This window comes from Bos javanicus, chromosome 1, assembly GCF_032452875.1.
Source record: "Bos javanicus breed banteng chromosome 1, ARS-OSU_banteng_1.0, whole genome shotgun sequence".
NCBI classification, from domain to species: Eukaryota; Metazoa; Chordata; class Mammalia; order Artiodactyla; family Bovidae; genus Bos; species Bos javanicus.
In genome coordinates, this window is record NC_083868.1 from 136881067 (window position 1) to 136902084 (window position 21018).

At 40.0% G+C, this 21018-nt stretch overlaps 1 protein-coding gene and 1 long non-coding RNA gene across 2 annotated transcripts in view; one reads left to right on the forward strand and one right to left on the reverse strand.

The window, feature by feature from the left end:
• Positions 1-6255, forward strand: part of ACAD11 (acyl-CoA dehydrogenase family member 11) — a 119025-nt gene extending 112770 nt beyond the window's left edge. Inside the window, exons 18-20 of the mRNA XM_061421338.1 lie at positions 599-715; positions 2942-3051; positions 4179-6255. Coding sequence (XP_061277322.1) covers positions 599-715; positions 2942-3051; positions 4179-4293 — 342 coding nt within the window. The 3' untranslated portion in view covers positions 4294-6255. The remainder of the gene's footprint in view (positions 1-598; positions 716-2941; positions 3052-4178) is intronic.
• On the reverse strand, positions 5207-18301 carry LOC133250323 (uncharacterized). Its single transcript, XR_009737305.1, has 2 exons — positions 16318-18301; positions 5207-7386 (listed from the first exon to the last, which is right to left on the reverse strand). It is a non-coding gene; the product is annotated as an uncharacterized LOC133250323 (long non-coding RNA).
• Positions 18302-21018: the final 2717 nt, after the last annotated feature.

The window sequence follows — 21018 nt, forward strand, 5'->3', positions numbered from 1 at the left end:
AACATAATAACTGAGAACCATTCAGTGGTTTCTACAGGTTAGAGGTAGGGCTATTAAGGGGCAGCATGAGGGAGTTTTGGGGGGAAAATGAAACTGTTTTGTATCTTTATTGTGGTTATGCCAGTCTATGAATGTGTTAGAAAAAGTTGTTTACTAAATAAATAATAGTAACAATACAACGAAGGACTGATGGACCATTCTCACACTGCAATTGTCTTGGGAATTATGTAGACTGTCTGTAAGCAGATCCACTACCTACACTTTACAAGTTTCAATGGGACTATGCAGTTAGCATTTAAAATAGCCAGTATGGGGAGTCTTGGCAACAAGACAGTTGCTCAGTTTGGCTGTCTTGACTTTAGACACCAGAATATCCAAAATAAATTATTTTTATGAACAAATAAATTTTTTTTCTAAAATCTTCCAATGTTACCTGCAGCCACACCAAATACTGTGTATATGGCTGGGTGGTTATATCAAACTGAGTCTTCCATTTAAAAATATTAATATATAGAATAGGTTGTTTTCATGTGTTATATGAAGACCTCAGACACCAGCTTATTTCCTCCTTCTTCTGCTGCCCTTTGTTCCCCTCCAGGAGGTGGTAGCTCACTGGATAGCTGAAAGCCGCATTGCCATTGAGGAGATCCGCTTGTTGACCCTGAAAACTGCCCGCAGCATTGATACTCTGGGCAGTGCTGCTGCTAAGAAAGAGGTGAGGACGTTTGGACCACAATCTGCCAAGTAACACGTTTCTCCCACACTTTGGGCATTCCGGGTTTCATGGTGACTGGAGGGCACTCAGAATATTGGAAGTTTCCAATTTGATTTTGGTTTAAAGATTATAAATGTATATCATTTGCCAGTTTTCCTTTCACTGGGCTGCTTTAGGGAATGATTTTCAGGATGAAGAATATCTTCAGCTTTCTCAAGATGCAGCAACAGAAGGTAGGAAAATACTAGACTTTATATAGACTTGGAATTGTACCCGGTATGTCACCTTCTGCCAACCTCTTGACCTTGAGCAAAGTAACTAATCTGCCTATGACCTAGAGTTCCAATGAAGAATAACTAAGTTGATGTAGAATGTGGGGCACTATGCTGCCACATAGTAATGTTTCATAGAAAGTCCTTCTTGTCTTCTGCCTTATGTTTCTGGCTTATTTGGAATAAGAACATAATTATTTAACTATAAAATCAATGATACTTCCATGTTCTAGCTATTGTAAATAGTGCTGCAATTAACAATGGGATACATATATCTCTTTCAGTTTTGGTTTCCTCAGGGTATATGCCTAGGAGTGGGATTACTGGGTCATATGGTGGTTTTATTCCTAGTCTTTTAAGGAATCTCCGTACCATCTTCCATAGTGGCTGTATCAATTTACATTCTCACCAACAGTGCAAGTGTTCCCTTTTCTCCACACTCTCTCCAGCATTTATTGTTTGTAGACTTTTTGATGGTGACCATTCTGACCAGTGTGAAGTGATATCTCATTGTAGTTTTGATTTGCATTTTTCTAATAATGAGCGATGTTGAGCATCTTTTCATGTGTTTGTTAGCCATCTGTATGTCTTCTTTGGAGAAATCTCTGTTTAGGTCTTTTCCCCATTTTTGGATTGGGTTGTTTGTTTTTCTGGTGTTGCATTGTATGATCTACTTATATATTTTGGAAATTTATCCCTTGTCCATTGTTTCATTTGCTATTGTTTTGTCCCATTCTGAGGGTTGTCTTTTCACCTTGCTTATAGTTTGCTTTGCTGTGCAAAAGCTTTTAAGTTTAATTAGGTCCCACTTGTTTACTTTTGTTTTTATTTCCGTTATTCTAGGAGGTGGGTCACAGAGGATCTTGCTTTGATTTATGTCATCAAGTGTTGTGGCTATGTTTTCCTCTAAGAGTTTTATAGTTTCTGGTCTTACATTTAGGTCTTTAATCCATTTTGAATTTATCTTTGTGTATGGCACTATTTACAATAAAAACAGCACTATTTACAATATCAAGAACATGGAAGCAACCTAGATGTCCATCAACAGATGAATGGATAAAGGAGTTGTGGTACATACACACAATGGAGTATTACTCAGCCATAGAAAGCAACACATTTGAGTCAGTTCTGATGAGATAGATGAACCTAGAACCTATTAAACAGAGTGAAGTGTATCAGAAAGATAAAGATAAATACCATATTCTAATAGATATATACAGAATCTAGAAAAATAGTACTGAAGAATTTATTTACAGGGCAACAATAGAGAAACAGACAGAGAATAGACTTATGGACATGGGAACAGGGGAGGAGAGGGTGAGATGTATGGAGAGAGTAACATGGAAACTTACAGTATCATATGTAAAATAGATATCCAATGGGAATTTGCTGTATGGCTCAGGAAACTCACACAGGGGCTCTGTATCAACCTAGAGAGGTGGGATGGGGAGGGAGAAGGGAGGAAAGTTCAAAAGGGAGGGGATGTATGTATAACTAAGGCTGATTCATGTTGAGGTTTGCATAAAACAGCAAAATTCTGTAAAGCAATTATCCTTCAATAAAAATAAATCAATTTTTTAAAAAAATCAGTGACACTGCTAAGGGAAAATGATTAGTGAAGACTCTTTACCTCTTTATGATCCCTAACATGATGAGTATCATTTATCAGCTGCCTGAAATCCTTCTGCAAACAAGGCGAGGCAAGTTATAAATAAATTAATAGAATGTAATTTGGATGAGATAGTTCTTTCCAGAAGGTCTATGTTGACTGAAATATGGCCTAATGGCTGCATTAGCAGATCTTTTTGGCTTTCATCAAAGATCCTGTTTCAGTGGTGAGTGTTTGTGGAAAAGTTCTCTTGTTTCTTTTCACAAAGAACATACAGATTAGATAAAATTCTGTCACACATATTGTCTAAAAAAATACCATTCTTCTTACATCTTGTTTATGTAGATTGCAATGATTAAAGTGGCTGCCCCCCGTGCAGTCTGCAAAATTATTGACCGGGCTATCCAAGTGTGTGGAGGTGCGGGTATTTCCCAGGATTACCCTCTGGCTCACATGTGAGTGCTGTGTGCTAAGTAGTTTCAGTCATGTCTGACTCTTTGCAACCCTATGGATGGTAGCCCGCCAGGCTCCTCTGTCCATGAGATTCTCCAGGCAAGAATACCAGGGTGGGTTGCCATGCCCTCCTCCAGGGGATCTTCCCAACCCAGGGATCCAACCCACTTGTCTTATGTCTGCTGTATTGGCAGGCAGTTTCTTTACCATTAGCCCCACCTGGGACCCTCTAACTAACATGTCATCTAATCACCATCTACATTTAATGGTGTTAGGGTTAAATATCTGCAGATGCTTTGATACTGTTTACAAAGAAAATAAAAATAACTAACTTACTTTAAAGCATAATTGAAAGCTAACTGAGGTTAATATAGGTACTTTACAATAGATCTCTGTATCCATAAATAGTTTTATAATTACAATTGTCATTTCCCTCAGTTGTGTTCACTTTTACCCCGAGAGGATGCACTGAGGGTTCCTGGACGTAAATAACTCATGAGGGTTCACCCTGGAACAGGAAGGAGGACAGGGGCAGAGCTGGTCAAAACGGGGCCCAGAGCCAGGCTTAGGTAGGCACTTAGGACGCTTTACCACCCACACCCATAGCTGTGGCCAGACTGCAGCCATTCCTGCCAGCCAACACATCATGTCCACATGGTGAGTGCTGAGATCAAGAAGATACACTCAGCACCGGACGTGATATCACCTTCTCTGTCACACTGGGGATAAGAATCTGGTGCCCCGCCAGTTTTCCCCCATCAATTTTTAATACGAAAGAACTGAATATATAGTACTATATATCTATATTATATAAAAGTTATATATTCTTCATGGCCTGTGTTACCCAAGATGTCTCCTAGCAACTTCTAGTACCTTACAGCCATCCAAGAATGAGATTAAGCCCACTGCACCATGCCATTTAAGACTCTACTCCCAAAGTGAGGACTTTACAATGACATTTCACAAGCCCTTGGGCTTACTTTTCTTGATTTTCCCTGTGCAATTTTTCTTATCACTGCCTTGGTGAGATTTCAAACACTAATAATCTTGGCTTAGAATCGGAGTGACTGTTGAGGCATCAGGTTTCTCTATGATAAGTCCTGCCACTCTGTTCTTTATGTTTTTGCAGGTATGCCCTAACGCGGACTTTGCGCATAGCAGATGGGCCTGATGAAGTCCACCTTTCAGCAGTTGCAAAAATGGAGCTGAGGGACCAAGCCCAAAGCCTGAGGGCCAAGATATAGGAGGTGACACCACCTCACCTTGATACATAATATTTTTCCACTTTTGTAACAGCTTGAGCACAGGATTAATTACTCACTTTGGTAAAAATTTGAGCATCTGTTTTAATCAATGACTTTTATCATTTCAAGGATCACACTTGAAATTTTATAATCTCAAGGGTTTAAGTAAAAAAGGAAATTTTATAGCTGTTGTCATTCAAACACCTAAATGTATATAGCATTTAGTTTTTAAACACACTACTTGTAAAGAAATCATGAAGTAGATTGGAGAACTAAATCATAAGCATAAAAATATTTTTACTTTTTTACTTTCAGGAATTGTTCCATTTAAATAAATATTAAATAAATATTTAATCACTACTTTGTAAAAATATAGTGGGATCTCCTTTTGGTCATTGGTTTTAGGGGTTGGTTTAACACTGTATGGTATTGTTTGCATTGAATGAGGCATGACTGGGTCATTTTAGAGTTTATATTGTTATAAGGCTCTTCATAATTCAGCAGGAGCATTTATCCATAAAATCTGATTATGGTTTAAAGTTTACTAGAAGACATGCATCTTATAAGAAAATAAAATTAAGAAAAATTTTAATTATGTATAAAATGTTGATGTGAACAATGGATGTTTTAACCTACAAGAAAGTTATAAGTTTTGAGAGGAGATTAAAAACAATCTGCTCTGAACAATGTTTTGTTAAAAGCAATACCCTAAGCCAACATTCTTGTGGCGTGTTAAATCCGTGCTGCCAGAACTACAGCCCTGGACTACTTGTAAATCTTGAGCACCTGAATTATGTGGTCAGCATAACTTAGGAACTGAATTTCTGATTTTTAAAAATTTTAATTAATTTAGATTCTCAACTCAGTTACTGGAAAACTTTTAAGTATGCTTAGAATAACTTGGACATGTGAATTGTCTTTGGCAAATGTAAATTTTTTTAAGTCTAAATGCAAGTATTTTGGATGAAAATTTAGCACCCAAATTAAGAAAGTACAAAATATACACCAGATTTTGAAAACTTAGTACAAAAAAATAAATGTTTCATTAATACATTTTAAATATTGATTACTTGTTGAAATGTTAATATTTTTGATATATTGAATTAAATAAAATATATTTAAATTAATTTTACCTGTTTCTTGTTACATTTTTAGTTTCTATGGATGCCATTAGAATAGTTACTGACAAATTTTTAAAATTTTCAAATGAAAGTATTTTGAATTCAAAAAACTTTAAAACTGTACATGAATTTATTGATGTGCATGCTGCTGCTACTGCTAAGTCGCTTCAGTCGTGTCCAACTCTGTGCGACCCCATAGACGGAAGCCCACCAGGCTCCCCGTCCCTGGGATTCTCCAGGCAAGAACACTGGAGTGGGTTGCCATTTCCTTCTCCAGTGCATGAAAGTGAAGAGTGAAAGGGAAGTCGCTCAGTCGTGTCCGACTCTTAGCGACCCCATGGACTACAGCGTACCAGGCTCCTCTGTCCATAGGATTTTCCAGGCAAGAGTACTGGAGTGGGGTGCCATTGCCTTCTCCGATTGATGTGCATAAATTATTGTAATCATTATTTAAATGTTTTCCTGGAGTGGGGGTGGGTACCCAGCATTTGACAAAGACCTGGGTTCTGAGTCTTGTGTATCATGTGGGCTTTGTAAACATTTGCCTTCGAGCCTTAACCTTGTGGTATCTTGTATTTCCTTCTGTATGCTGGGATTAACTTTTAAACTTAGAGGACCCTTATCTATTGAGGGCTTGTGTGATAATCACTGAAGCTGTATAAAAATACTCTGATACTTGTGAACAACAATAAAGCCTTCTATAAGGCATCCTTTTTTAGGTGGATAAAATCTTATAACCCAAGCTATTCAATCTTATTACTAGTTTTAAAAATTGCAACTTAGAAGAAATCAAGATTGTTTCTGACCAATTAGAATTAAAAGTTGTATCTGGTAATTGTAATTTTGTGATACTTTTTTCCTCCTTGAGAAAAACTGGCTAAATTGGTGGTTGACTTATTTCAATTGATCTGTTTCTATCTGTCTGTCATATACGCAGCTGTCCTCTCCCCATGCGATCCATATCACCTCTCTCACCTACCTTTAATTTATTCAGATAAAATCATATTAAAAACCATAGTAAAGATTGTTGAAAGAAAAAATTCCAGTCAACAAAGACTAAAGTAAGATCAAGGGCCCCTTCCCTTAATCACAGTGAGTGAATGACTGACTAAACATGGGAGTGACGGGTCCACTTCCAGGGTCTCCTCAGGCTGTCACTGCAAGTCACTCTGAGCAGTCCACCCCGGACAGTCAGCCACGTTTGCCAGTCATTTGAGCCCTCACAGGTTTAAAATGAGAAGTCGCCCTTCAGGTAACCTCACATAGGAAGAAAGGGAGAGCTCACCAGTTAGTGGGCAGCAGCAGGGAAGGAGGGGCAGCGTCTGCCCAACTGGAAGTCACCATAAGGCTTTACACAAAAGCGGCCACAGAAGGCGTGGCTTGTCCAGGGAGTAGCCAGGTAAGGATCTCCAGGAGTTGATGGTTTAACCTTTAAGAACACACAAGAGAAAGTTCAGGTAATCATGGAGGAGCTTTTCTCATAAGCCTGTTTATAAGGCTTCCCCCAGGTCCATGTCTCCCCAGCTCTTCCCACAACTCTGGTCTACTTGCATCTCATAGGCCTGTTTTGTTCAGTTGCTCAGTCTTGTACGACTCTATGCAACCTCATGGACTGCAGCACACTAGGCTTCCCTGTCCTTCACTGTCTCTGGAGTTTGCTTAACTCATGTCCATTGAGTCAGTGACGTCAACCAACCATTTCATCCTCTGCCGTCCCCTTCTCCGGCCTTCAATCTTTCCCAGCGTCAGGGTCCTTTCCAGTGAGACGGCCTTCCCATCAAGTGGCCAAAATATTGGAATTTCAGCTTCAGTATCAGTCCTTCCAATGAATATTCAGGGTTGATTTCATTTAGGATGGACTGGTTCGATCTTGCCGTGCAAGGGGCTCTCAAGAGTCTTCTCAGGCACCACAGTTCAAAAGCATCAGTTCTTCAATGCTCAGACTTCTTTGTGGTCCAACTCACATCCATACCTGAAAAACCATAGATTTGACTATACAGACCTTTGATGGCAAAGTAACATCTCTGCTTTTTAGCACACTGTCTAGGTTTGTGATAGCTTTTCTTCCAAGGAGCAAGCGTCTTTTAATTTCATGGCTGCAGTCACCATCCCCAGTGATTTTGGAGCACAAAAAAATAAAGTCTGTCACAAAGATCCTTTCTTGACCACTTGTTCTGAACCAGCATCACCTGCTCTCCAGCCCCTTTATACCATTCCATTCTTCTCACAGCACTGATCACTTGACATATCTACTTACTTATGGTCTGTCTGCTCAGTAGAGTCCACTTTTTTTGTGTATTGGAACCATGCATGGCTAGTACACACTCAAAAATAGTATGAATGAATGAATTCATGTGCATGATTGCTTTCCTGATCCCTGACTTGCAGTTGTTGAGAGGGCAAAGCATTTATTTGTAAGTCTGTAAACAAAAACAGAATGGCAGCCTGAGCACTAGCCCAAGAACACAGAGGCTGGACAACAGACCCAGACCAAAAGTGAACGTGAAAGTCTTCACTGGGACTGAGAAAGGATATTAGAGCCCCAGCAGTGGGGGGCACACAGCAGTTTGGGCTGATCAACTGATGAAATACTTGTTTTTAATAAGTAACAATTCAGAGAATGCACACTGACTTTTTTCTTTACTTTCTTAAAAAATTCAGTTATTTTTTAACAATATTGGTTTGATTTTTGCCATATATCAACATGAATTAGCCATAGGTGTATATATGTCCCTTCTTTCTTGATCTCCCTTCCACCTCCCACCTTTTCCCATCCCTGTAGATTGTTACCTAGAGTCCCAGTTTGAGTTCCCTGAGTAATAAAACAAATTTCCACTGGCTATCTGTTTTATGTATGGTAGTGTGTATGCATCTAAGCTACTCTCTCCGTTTATCTCACCCTCTCCTTCCTGCCTTGTTCCCTTGTCCATAAGTCTCTTCTCTGTGTCTGCGTCTCCATTGCTGCCATGCACATAGGTTCATCAGTACCGTCTTTCTAGATTCCATGTATATGTGTCAATATACAATATTTGTTTTTCTCTTTCTGACTTACTTCACTCTGTATAATAGGCTCTGGGTTCATCCACCTCATTAGAACTGACTCAAATGTGTTCCTTTTTATGGCCAAGTAGTAGTCCATTGTATATATGTACCAACATTTTTTTATCCATTCATCTGTCAATGGACATCTAGGTTGCTTCCATGTCCTAGCTATTGTAAATAGTGCTGCAAGGAACATTGGGGTACATATGTCTTTTTCAGTTTTGGTTTCCTTACTGTATATGCCTAGAAGTGGTATTGCTAGGTTGTATGCTGGTTTTATTCCTAGTTTTTAAAAAAATCTCCATACTGTCTTCCATCGTGGCTGTATCAATTTACATTCCCACCAACAGTGCAAGAAGGTTCCCTTTTCTCTGCACCCAGTCCAGCATTTATTGTTTGTAGACTTTTTGATGATGGTCATTCTGACCGGTGTGAGGTGATATCTCATTGTAGTTTTGATTTTGTTTTTTTTTCCCACTATTTGATTGGGTTTTTCTTTTTTTTCTGGGATTGAGTTGTATCATCTGCTTGTATATTTTGGAAATTAATCCTTTGTCCATTGTTTCATTTGCTATTATTTTCTCCCATTCTGAGGATTGTCTTTTCACCTTGTTTATAGTTTCCTTTTCTGTGCAAAATCTTTTAAGCTAGTTAGGTCCCACTTGTTTATTTTTGTTTTTATTTCCATTATTCTAAGAGGTGGGGCATATTTATTTTTTAAAAATTTCCTTGATGTGGAGTCCAACCTAATCATCCAGAGTGCTGTGATCAGCTCAAGGTACAGAGGGAAGACAGGATAACTAAGAAAAACAAAACCACATTCAGTGATTGTTAGAATTTTCTAATTTTCCAAATTAGGATTCAGGGAAGAGTCCTCATTTAATTCAGGGCAAAAAGCATTCAGGGTTTATGATCCTGCCATAATATTTTTATTTTTATTTCTTCGGGTATCTCTTTCTCATAATTTTGTGATTATCATGAAGAAAATCCACAAACATTCTAGTGTAAGACTGGTTGCAATAAGTTTTGTGAAACAAGAGTTTCTTTAAAACTTTTATTTTTAATTGGAGGGTAGTTCCTTTACAATGTTGTGTTGGTTTCTGCCATATGTGACTCAGCCTTAAGTATACATATATCCCCTCCTTCTTGAATCTCTCTCCTACTCCATCCCCATCTCACCCCCCTAGGTCATCACAGAGCACCAGGTTGAGTTCTCTGTATTATACAGGAGTTTCCCTGTAGCTATATATATATATTTTTTTACTCTTATTATACACTTTATTCAAGGAATCTTTGTTGAAAATACAGTCCTACAATATAAGATTCTTATAGAAAGTAAGTTAAAGCAGATGCACGACAGTATATGTGTGAAATCTTGGATTTCACACTATAGAAACAGACCTTTATACTGGTGAGGGATCTGTACATGAAACATGGACAAGGCTTTGCTTTATTCCGACAAAGCACAGTCCACATTTAATGATACATATGATCTGAGAGAACAATTCTGCAAGTTAAAGACACTGATGATATTCCAAAGATTCTAGTTGATAATGAGTGTGACTTAGAAGATGACAGAGTTGTAAGAAAGGAACAAGTCAAAATCCAGCAAGAAAATAGAACAACTGTGTGTTCTTTGACTCCTCTGGGAGTGTCTGAGGGTCTCCTGCAGAGGCATGGGTCAGCATTGGCGTGCCACTGGGACAGGGCACTGGCCAGCAGCCTCTACCACTAGCTATCTACTTAACATATGGGAATGTGTATGTTTCAATGCTACTCTCTCAATTCATCCCACCCTCCCTTCCCCCACTGTGTCCACAAATCTGTTCTCTATGTCTGTGTCTCTATTCTTGCCCTGCAAAGAGATTCATCCATACCATTTTTCTAGATTTTGTATATATGTATTAATAAATGATTACACTTCCCTGGTAGCTCAGATGGTAAAAAATCTGCCTGCAGTACAGGCTCTGCACTGGTTCAATCCCTGGGTTGGGAGGATCCCCTGGAGAAGGGAATGGCAGCCCACTCAAGTGTTCTTGTCTAGAGAACTCCAAGGACAGAAGGATTCTCTCACTTAGAAAACTTCCCCAGTCCTGTATTCTCAAGGCTTGCTCCCTTCCTGTAAATGTAACATTTAGGTGTTTTCTCTGTGATTACCCCATCCAAATGTCTCTACCCTTCTAATATATACACGCATACATTCCTTACCGCTTCCTCTGGTTTGGCTTTCTCATGAGAATGGCCAGCTTGTAACATACTATGTATCTTTCTTTTTTATTTGGCTTATTATCCCCCATTTCCCATTAAGAAGTATGCTTTAGCAGAGAGGGGATTTGTGTATTTGCCTCAATGCTACACACTTAGTGTCTAGAACAATGCCCAGCCAGTGCGTGTTAGATCCTCACTAAACATTTGTTGAATGTGTCAATGGAATTCTTCCAGCTACTGGAGCGCACGGATCCCAGGAAGTTTGCTTTCCTCTCCATCAGGAGTGTGCAGCAGTGACTCATGTTTACCCATTGGCCATGTGTGTGCTTAGTCACTCAGTTGTGTCTGACTCTTTGTGATCCCCTGGACTGTAGCCCACCAGGCTCCTCTGTCCATGGAATTCTCCAGGCAAGAATACTGGAGTGGGTTGCCATGCCCTTCTCCACTCACTGGCCATGCAGAAGCCTAAAAAACCTAAAGCCCTGTTTCTTAATCCTGGTTGAACATCAGAATCCCAGTTTAACTCAAGTGCCCCAGCCCAACCCGAATCCAGTGCTGGTGATGGTGACTTCAGGAGTGACTTGAAGGGATTCTGGAGAAACGAGGGCCACTCCCTGCAAATCCTGATCAGGTCTGTTTTAGAGTGTCTGGCTGAAAACCCCAGGAAGAGGCTGGCTAATGTGTGCTAAAGGAAATCTGCTAGGTGAGTGTGGAAGCAGATGACCAAGAAAGCCTGGAGGCTCTTGCCAGGAAAGGCCACAGGGAGGGAGAGCAACTGACCTGGAGGTCAACTGGCAGAGCTGACCTCCCTGGCCCCCATGCTCCTCAGCTGTACCTCTGCCCCACCCCGCCACTCAGGTTCCCAGGAGCCCCTGGCTGGGCAAACTCATTGCAGAGATCACCAGGGCCTGTTCTGCAACAGAGAGAGAAAAGAGAACTAGCATCTGCCACATGTATGGTTGTAAATTGTCTAGTGCCACATTTCAGTTCAGTTGCTCAGTCGTGTCCGACTCTTTGTGACCCCATAAACAGCAGCATGCCAGGCCTCCCTGTCCATCACCAACTCCCAGAGTTCACCCAAACTCATGTCCATTGAGTCGGTGATGCCATCCAACCATCTCATCCTCTGTCATCCCCTTCTCCTCCCGCCCTCAATCTTTCCCAGCATCAGGGTCTTTTTAGATGAATCAGCTCTCTGCATCAGGTGGCCAAAGTATTGGAGTTTCAACTTCAACATCAGTCCTTCCAGTGAACAACCAGGCCTGATCTCCTTTAGGACGGATTGGTTGGATCTTCTTGCAGTACAAGGGACTCTCAAGAGTCTTCTCCAACACCACAGTTCAAAAGCATCAATTCTGCGCTCAGCTTTCTTTATAGTCCAACTCTCACATCCATACATGACTACATTTAAAGAAACATAAAAAATTAATTTTAACTATATATTTTATTTAACCTAATATATCCAAATATTGGGGCTTCCCTGGTGCCTCAGCAGTAAAGAATCTGCCTGCAATGCAGGAGATGCCAGAGACACGGGTTCAGTCCCTGGGTCAGGAAGATCCCCTGGAGGAGGGCATGGCAACCCACTCCAGTATTCTTGCCTGGAGAATCCCATGGACAGAAGAGCCTAGTGGGTTCTAGTTCATGGGGTCTCAGGGTCAGACATGACTGAAGTGACTGAGTATACACACACACACACACACATCCATATATTATCATTCCAACATGTAATCAATAACAACAAGTACCAGTAAGATATTTTTCACTTTTTCCCCCAAAATCCAAAGTATATTTTACATTTACAATACATCTCAATTTGGAAGCTAATTTTTCAATGCAAATACTTGAACTGTAAAAAGTTAATTGTAGTTTTCATAAAACTTACAGTTGAAAAAATAGATTCATATACTTGAATTGTTTTATGCACATTAAGTTTTTAAAAGCATCAGCTTTTAAAATTAAAAAAAGTTAATTAAAGTGAAATTTAAAAACTAGTTCATCAGATACATTTCAAGTGCCCAGTAGCTACAAATGGCCAGTGGCTATTGTGCTGGCCAGTATGACCATGAGACACTGACCGGCCACACTACATGCAGGAAAGGCCTCGGGGCATTAAATATGGAGAACAGATGCTGAGCAGCCAAAAGCAACTGTTTACCACTGTGACTAAGGGAAGACAGTATTTTTATATCTTCTATATTTTGGTCTGATGAAGGAAGGTTAACTCCAGGGCATTTCCTTTATTTAGAAAAGAAAACAAAACAAACTCATAATGAAAAGGAACCGCTAAGTATTTCTAGTTATCAAAGGTCCTGTGGTAAGCCATTCCTAAAGATCATGCGAGGGGAAAATTGGTATCTGTTCAGGGCGGTTAAGGTTTCCAAGTAGGAAAAAAGCTTGGCTCTAATACATAGTAACAGAAGGGTGTAAACTCAGTCTCTAGAGATCACATATTTGATTCGTGAGCCAGAGTCCTCCCTGCTTCATGGGAATTAATAATAATCTTGTCACAGAAATGGAGGCAACACTTTTAATAAAATTCAAAACTGTTATCATCAGTTATTCTCTCCCAACCGATCCTCTACAAATTGTTTATGATGAGGTTTGAGGTTTTTGGCTTCAGGAGAGATGACCCCCAAATGGTCTACTTGTTGGCATTTCATTCCGTTTAGTCCATTATAACTTGTATATCTGTCTCCAAGACACTAAAGGAACTTTCTATTACTAAGGGACTAAGCCATGAATGAGGCTGAAGGGATGACCCTCACATCTGGTGTAGATGTTCAGTGCTTCCTTCTCAAACCGCTGACTGCACATGAGTTAGATTTAAATTCTAAATCCATTTGAAACCTTTCTGCAAGAAGTCTCCTGCCAACCCATCAAGACAGCTAGACTAAATCCCAAAGGAGTAAATAATTTAACAGGCAAACCACAACATGTTGTGATCCTCACATATTAAGTTAATGGGGATTTTTTTTGTTCTTTTTAACCTTTCTTTTAGGGTTAGAAATCTCTCAGCTGGAATTTCATCACCTCCACTAGGTGTGTTTGTAGTAATGCTTCCTCAGGTCCACTTGTCTTCACATTCCAGAATGTCTGGTTCTAGGTGAGTGACCCCACCGCTGTGGTTATATGGGTCATTAAGAGTTTTTTTGTACAGTTCTTTTGTGTATTCTTGCCACCTCTTCTTAATCTGCTTCTGGTAGGTTCTTGCCACTTCTGTCCTTTATTGTGCCCCTCTTTGCATGAACTGTTCCCTTGGTATCTCTAATTTTCTTGAAGAGATCTCTAGTCTTTCCCATTCTGTTGCTTTCCTCTATTTCTTTGCATTGATCGCTGAGGAAGGCTTTCTTATCTCTCCTTGCTATTCTTTGGAACTCGGCATTCAGTTGGGTGTATCTTTCTCTTTCTCTTTGCCTTTTGTTTCTCTTCTCAGCTATTTGTAAACCCTCCTCAGACAACCACTTTGCCTTCCTGCATTTCTTTTTCTGGGAATGGCTTTTGTCACCGCCTCCTTTAGTCACTGCCTCCTGTACAAGTTACAAACCTCCATCTATAGTTCTTCAGGCACTCTGTCTACCAGATCTAGCCCCTTGAATCTATTCATCACCTCTGTATAATCATATACATCACCTCACTGTATAATCATAAGGGATTTGATTTAGGTCATACCTGAGTGGCCTAGTGGTTTTCCCTACTTTCTTCAATTTGAGCTTGAATTTTGCAATAAGGAGCTGATGATCTGAGCCACAGTCAGCTCCTGGTCTTATTTTTGCTGACTGTATAGAGCTTCTCCATCTTCAGCTGCAAAGAATACAATCAATCTGATTTTGGAATTGACCATCTGGTGATGTCCATGTGTAAAGTCGTCTCTTGTTTTGTTGGAAGAGGGTGTTTGCTGTGAATAGTGCGTTCTCTTGGCAAAACTCTGTTAGTCTTTGCCCTGCTTCATTTTCTACTCCAAAGCCAAACTTGGCTGTTACTCCAGGTATCTCTTAACTTCCTACTTTTGCATTCCAGTCCCCTATGAGGAAAAGGACATCTTTTTCTGGTCTTAGTTCTAGGAGGTCTTGTAGGTCTTCATAGCATCGTTCAACTTCAGCTTCTTCAGCATTATGGTTGGGGCATAGACTCAGATTACTGTGATATTGAAAGGTTTGCTTTGGAAATGAATGGACATCATTCTGTTGTTTTTGATACTGCACCCAAGTGCTGCATGTCAGACTCTTCTACTGACTATGAGGGCTACTCCTTTCCTTCTAAAGGATTCTTTCCCACAGTATAATGGCCATCTGAATTAAACTCACCCATTGCCATCCATTTTAGTTCACTGATTCCCAAAATGTCAATCGATACTCACTCTTGCCATCTCCTGTTTGACCGCATCCAATTTACCTTGACTCATGGACCTAAAATTCCTGGTTCCTATGTAGTATTGTTCTTTACAGCATGGGACTTTACTTTCACCACCAGACACATCCACAACTGGGCATAATTTCCACTTTGGTTCTGCCTATTCATTCTTTCTGGAGCTATTTCTCTGCTCTTCCCCAGTAGCATATTGGACACGTACCAACCTGGGGGCTCATCTTTCATTGTCATATCTTTTTGCCTTTTCATATTGTCCATGGGGTTCTCAAGGCAAGAATACTAAAGTAGTTTGCCATTCCCTTCTCCAATGGACCACATTGGTCAGGCCCTGACTAGCAGGGACCTGCCCTTGAGTAGCTCCACATAGCTGGAAGACATGCTCAGCACCCTGGTTATCCCACTGCTGATCCTTGTTGAGTGTGTAAACCTTCACTGGCCAATGGATATTGGCTGTTGGATGCAGTACTGGAGAAGACTCCTGAGAGTCCCTTGGGCAGAAAGGAAATCAAACCAATCAATCCTAAAGGAAATCAACCCTGAATATACTTTGGAAGGACTGATGCTGAAGCTCCAATACTTTGACAACCTGATGGGAAGAGCCAACTCATTGGAAAAGACCCTGATGCTGGGAAAGATTGAGGGCAAGAGAAGAAGGGGGTGACAGAGGATGAGAAGGTTGGATGGTATCACTGACTCAGTGCACATGAGTTTGAGCAAACTCCAGGAGATTGTGAAGGACGCGGTAGCCTGATGTGCTGCAGTTCATGGGGTCATAAAGAGTCAGACATGACTGAGTGACTGAACAACAGCAACAAACTTTCTTTTGCAGACAAAGTTTGAAAAGCCATCCAGAAGAACAGGCAGAAGCCACCAGTTACAGAAGCTTTACCATTTTTCTCCAAGTACAGCACAAATGCTGAGGGACTTAAAATAGTTTCTTCCTATTCAGTGTTATTGCCTCATGATTCCTTAAAGTATTAAATCATAAAGACTTTGTATTTATAAAGAGATGAAGCAAGATGACCCTAGACCAACTGGAATTGACAGAACACCAGATTAACTTTAGAGCTGAGGAGGAAAAGACCTCAGTCCCAAGCAATTCACCCAGTCCATCTGAGTGCCCACGGGGACACACTTGCCCACAGACCTGGGTTTTCCTGGCCTTCAGGAGGTCTTTCAGCCAGTTGACAACTCCCTTAACCTGAAACCCCCACCCATTTTTACTAGAAAGTACCAGGTTTTCATCAATCACATGACCTTGAGAAAATAAACTGGTACTTACATGGAAAATATTTTTCAAATTTCTAAGATCCCATTTCCACTGCAGAAAGTTGAGCATTGTGAACAAGATGAGTCTGAAGCAACTTCAGCTGAAGGATCTAGAAGCAGGAAGCAAAAGAGGATCAGAGATGGGATTTCTCCCCACTTTGGGCCTCCAGCCCCAACTCCAAACCTCAGGGGGTCTGAGCAGCTGGCATTGTTGAAAATACCTAGAAGTCAGAGGAGACTGTCCTGGAACAGCAATCTGTAATTTTGTGAACAGCCCATGCTGTTTACAGCACTGAGCAGCGCTGGCTCAGGCACAGCCCAGGCTTCTATTAATGCCAGTTGGTAAAACTTTGCCATTAACTATCAATTGCATAATGTTTGGGGGTTTTTTTGCGATTTTTATTGAGAAAAACTGATTTATACAAGCACGGTTCAATTCATTCACCAAATACTTAGTGAATTCCTACTATGTTCTAAGTATAATACTAAATTCTGGGGGATCTAAAGTGGATAAGACAGACATGATCCCTGAACCCACAAAACTTAACTTCCTGTGGGGAGATGGTCAGGTAAATACAAGGCTTTCATTAACAAAGTCCATGATATCAGGGGGGTCGTGGGAGGCTCCCAGACCTGAAGAGCAGTGCTATGAAAAGAACAGTGCTATAAGAAGGCTTGGAGGAAAAGGTTGGCGAATTCTAGAAACTGAGCAGTTCACTATTTGGGGGATGATACAGAGATAGCAGGAGAGATGATGCCAGAGAAAGAAGGGGCTGGAACATGAAGGGCCCTGTGGCCAAAGACAAGCCACTGGACTTGATCCTGAGAGCAGCAAGGAGTCAAGGAAGTGAACGTGGGATTAAAAAGGTCGTGTCTGGTTTTAGAACTATTGCTCCATGAAATATGGATTAGACTCAGACCATGTTAGAAGTCAGACACCAAGTAGGATCCTACGTGCTGAACTAAGGCAACATGTTGGAAGGCTTTGCAGTGGGAGACAGACTGGAGAGGGATGCTGGACATATTTAAGGTATAGAAGAAATAAAATGTAGTTAATTAAAAGTGATGTTGTAAGAGAGGCTGAAATCAAGGATGATGCTCATGGTGTGGCATAGCAATTGGCCAGGAATAGAAGGTTAACTCTTTTATTTAATGGATTTTGTTTTAGTTTTCACTTTACACCTTTGATGTGGCTGAGATATACATGCATGTAAGTAAATGAGGTGGGGCCACTCTGGATCTTTTCTTATGCAGGGTGGGACTCTATGAAGGTAGCCAGTTGCCTCAATAATCCATTTCTCCTCTCTCACCCACATGCACACACATGCCTAGGGGAAAGGGCATCTTTATCACATGCTATTTATCATGTACTTGGACTGATAGTTTGCTTCTGTTGACCTTTTATGTTTACAGTGCCTATGCCAAGTTTCAATTTTCTGTAGCTTTTTAATGTATTTTAAAAACTGGTTGAACACAAAGATAAACTCAAAATAGGTTAAAGACCTAAATGCAAGACCAGAAACTATAAAACTCTTAGAGGAAAACATAGGCAGAACATGTGTTGACATAAAGCAAGATCGTCTGTGACCCACCTCCTAGAGGAATGGAAATAAAAACAAAAGTAAACAAGTGGGGCCTGATTAAACTTAAAAGCTTTTGCAGAGCAAAGGAAACTATAAGCAAGGTGAAAAGACAACCCTCAGAATGGGAGACAATAATAGCAAATGAAACAACGGACAAAGGATTAATTTCCAAAATATACAAGCTACTCATACAATTCAATACCAGAAAAACAAACAACCCAATCAAAAAGTGGGGAAAAGACCTAAACAGACATTTCGCCAAAGAAGACATACAGATGGCTAACAAACATATGAAAAGATGCTCAACATTGCTCATTATTAGAGAAATGCAAATCAAAACTACAATGAGATATTACCACATACCAGTCAGAATGGCCATCATCAAAAAGTCCACAAACAGTAAATGCTGGAGAGGGTGTGGAGAAAAGGGAACACTCTTGCACTGTTGGTGGGAATGCCACTATGGAAGACAGTATGGAGATTCCTGAAAACACTAGGAATAAAACCAGCATATGACCCAGCAATCCCACTCCTAGGCATATACCCTGAAGAAACCAAAATTGAAAGAGACACCTGCATCCCATTGTTCACTGCAGCACTATTTACAATAGCTAGAACATGGAAGCAACCTAGATATCCATTGACAGATGAATGCATAAAGAAGTTGTGGTACATATACACAATGGAATATTACTCAGCCATAAAAGGGAACACATTTGAGGCAGTTCTAATGAGGTAGATGAACCTAGAATCTATTACATAAACTGAAGTGAATCAGAAAGAGAAAGATAAATATCATATTCTAATGCATATATACAGAATCTAGAAAAATGGTACCGAAGAATTTATTTACAGGGCAGCAATGGAGAAACAGACATAGAGAATAGACTTAAGGACATGGGGAGAGGGGAGGAGAGGGTGAGATGAATGGAAAGAGTAACATGGAAACTTACATTACCATATGTAAAATAGATAGCCAACGGGAATTTACTGTAGGGTTCAGGAAACTCACACAGGGGCTCTGTATCAACCTAGAAGGCTGGGATGGGGAGAGAGATGGGAGGGAGTTTCAAAAGGGAGGGGATATATGTATACCTATGGCTGATTCATGGTGAGGTTTGACAGAAAACAGCAAAATTCTGTAAAGCAGTTTTTCTTCAATAAAAATAAATAAAAAATTGGTTGAGTAATTCATTATCCATTTTCTTTCTAATATTTCTGTTATATTCTTATACAAATGAGTCATAAAATCATTTTGTTGGGGTTTTGATTGAGATTGTGTACTTTAGGGACAACTTATATCTCTATATTATTTAATCATCCTACCCAGGAATAAGACATGGCTGTCCATTCAAGAATTCATCCATGTTGCTCAGTAGAGGGCTAGTCATCATAGAAAACTTGCACATTCCATATTAAAGTTATTCCTAAATGTTTTCTTCCTTTTGTTGTGGATAATATTTTGTCTATTGTATTTCCCATATAGTTTGTATGCACAAAAGCTGTTTTACCTTTTTTTAAAAAAAAAAATTGAAGTCTAGTTGATTTACAATGTTGCATTAGTTTCTGCTGCACAGCAAATTTATTGTTATACATATATATATATATTCTTTTTCATATTCTTTCCCAATATAGTTCATTATAAGACACTGAATATAGTTCCCTGTGTTATACAGTAGATCCTCGTGGATTATCTATTTTACAGATAGCAGTAGGTATATGTTAACCCCAAATTCCTAATTTATTCCTCCCAGGCCCTTTCCCCGTCAGTAACCATGTTTGTTTCTTGTGTCTGTGAATCTTTTTCTATTTTGTAAATAAGTTCATTTATATCATATTTTAGATTCCATGTATAAGTGATAGCATATGATACTTGTCTTTCTCTGACTTACTTCACTTAGTGTGATAACCTCTAGGTCCAACCATGTTGCTGCAAATGTTATCATTTCATTCTTTTATATGGCTGAGTAGTATTCCATTTGATACATGTGCCACCTCTTCTTTATCTATTCATCTGTTGATGGACGTTTGTACACTTTTTAAAGACTCCACATGTAAGTGATATCATATTTGTCTTTCTCTGACTTACTTCACTCAGTATGACAATCTCTGTATGCATCTATGTTGCTGCAAATGGCATGATTTCATTTTTAACAGCTGTGTAATATGCCAAAGCCTTTGACTGTGTGGATCACAATCAACTGTGGAAAATTCTGAAAGAGATGGGAATACCAGACCACCTGACTTGCCTCTTGAGAAACATATATGCAGGTCAGGAAGCAACAGTTAGAACTGGACTTGGAACAACAGACTGGTTCCAAATAGGAAAAGGAGTACGTCAAGGCTGTATATTGTCACCCTGCTTATTTAACTTATATGCAGAGTACATCATGAGAAATGCTGGGCTGGAAGAAGCACAAGCTGGAATCAAGATTGCCGGGAGAAATATCAATAATCTCAGATATGCAGATGACACCACCCTTATGGCAGAAAGCAAAGAGGAACTAAAGAACCTCTTGACAAAAGTGAAAAAGGAGAGGGAAAAAGCTGGCTTAAAACTAAACAATCAAAAAACTGAGATGATGGCATCCGGTCCCATCACTTCATGGGAACTAGATGGGGAAACAGTGGAAACAGTGTCAGACTTTATTTTTGGGGGCTCCAAAATCACTGCAGATGGTGACTGCAGCCGTGAAATTAAAAGACGCTTACTCCTTGGAAGGAAAGTTATGACCAACCTAGATAGCATATTGAAAAGCAGAGACATTACTTTGCCAACAGAGGTCCGTCTAGTCAAGGCTATGGTTTTCCCAGTGGTCATATATGGATGTGACAGTTGGACTGTGAAGAGAGCTGAGTGCTGAAGAATTGATGCTTTTGAACTGTGGTGTTGGAGAAGACTCTTGAGAGTCCCTTGGACTGTAAGGAGATCCAACCAATCCATCCTAAAGATTAGTCCTGGGTGTTCTTTGGAAGGAATGATGCTAAAGCTGAAACTCCAGTACTTTGGCCACCTCATGGGAAGAGTTGACTCATTGGAAAAGACTCTGATGCTGGGAGGGATTGGGGGCAGGAGGACAAGGGGACGACAGAGGATGAGATGGCTGGATGGCATCACCGATTCGATGGAT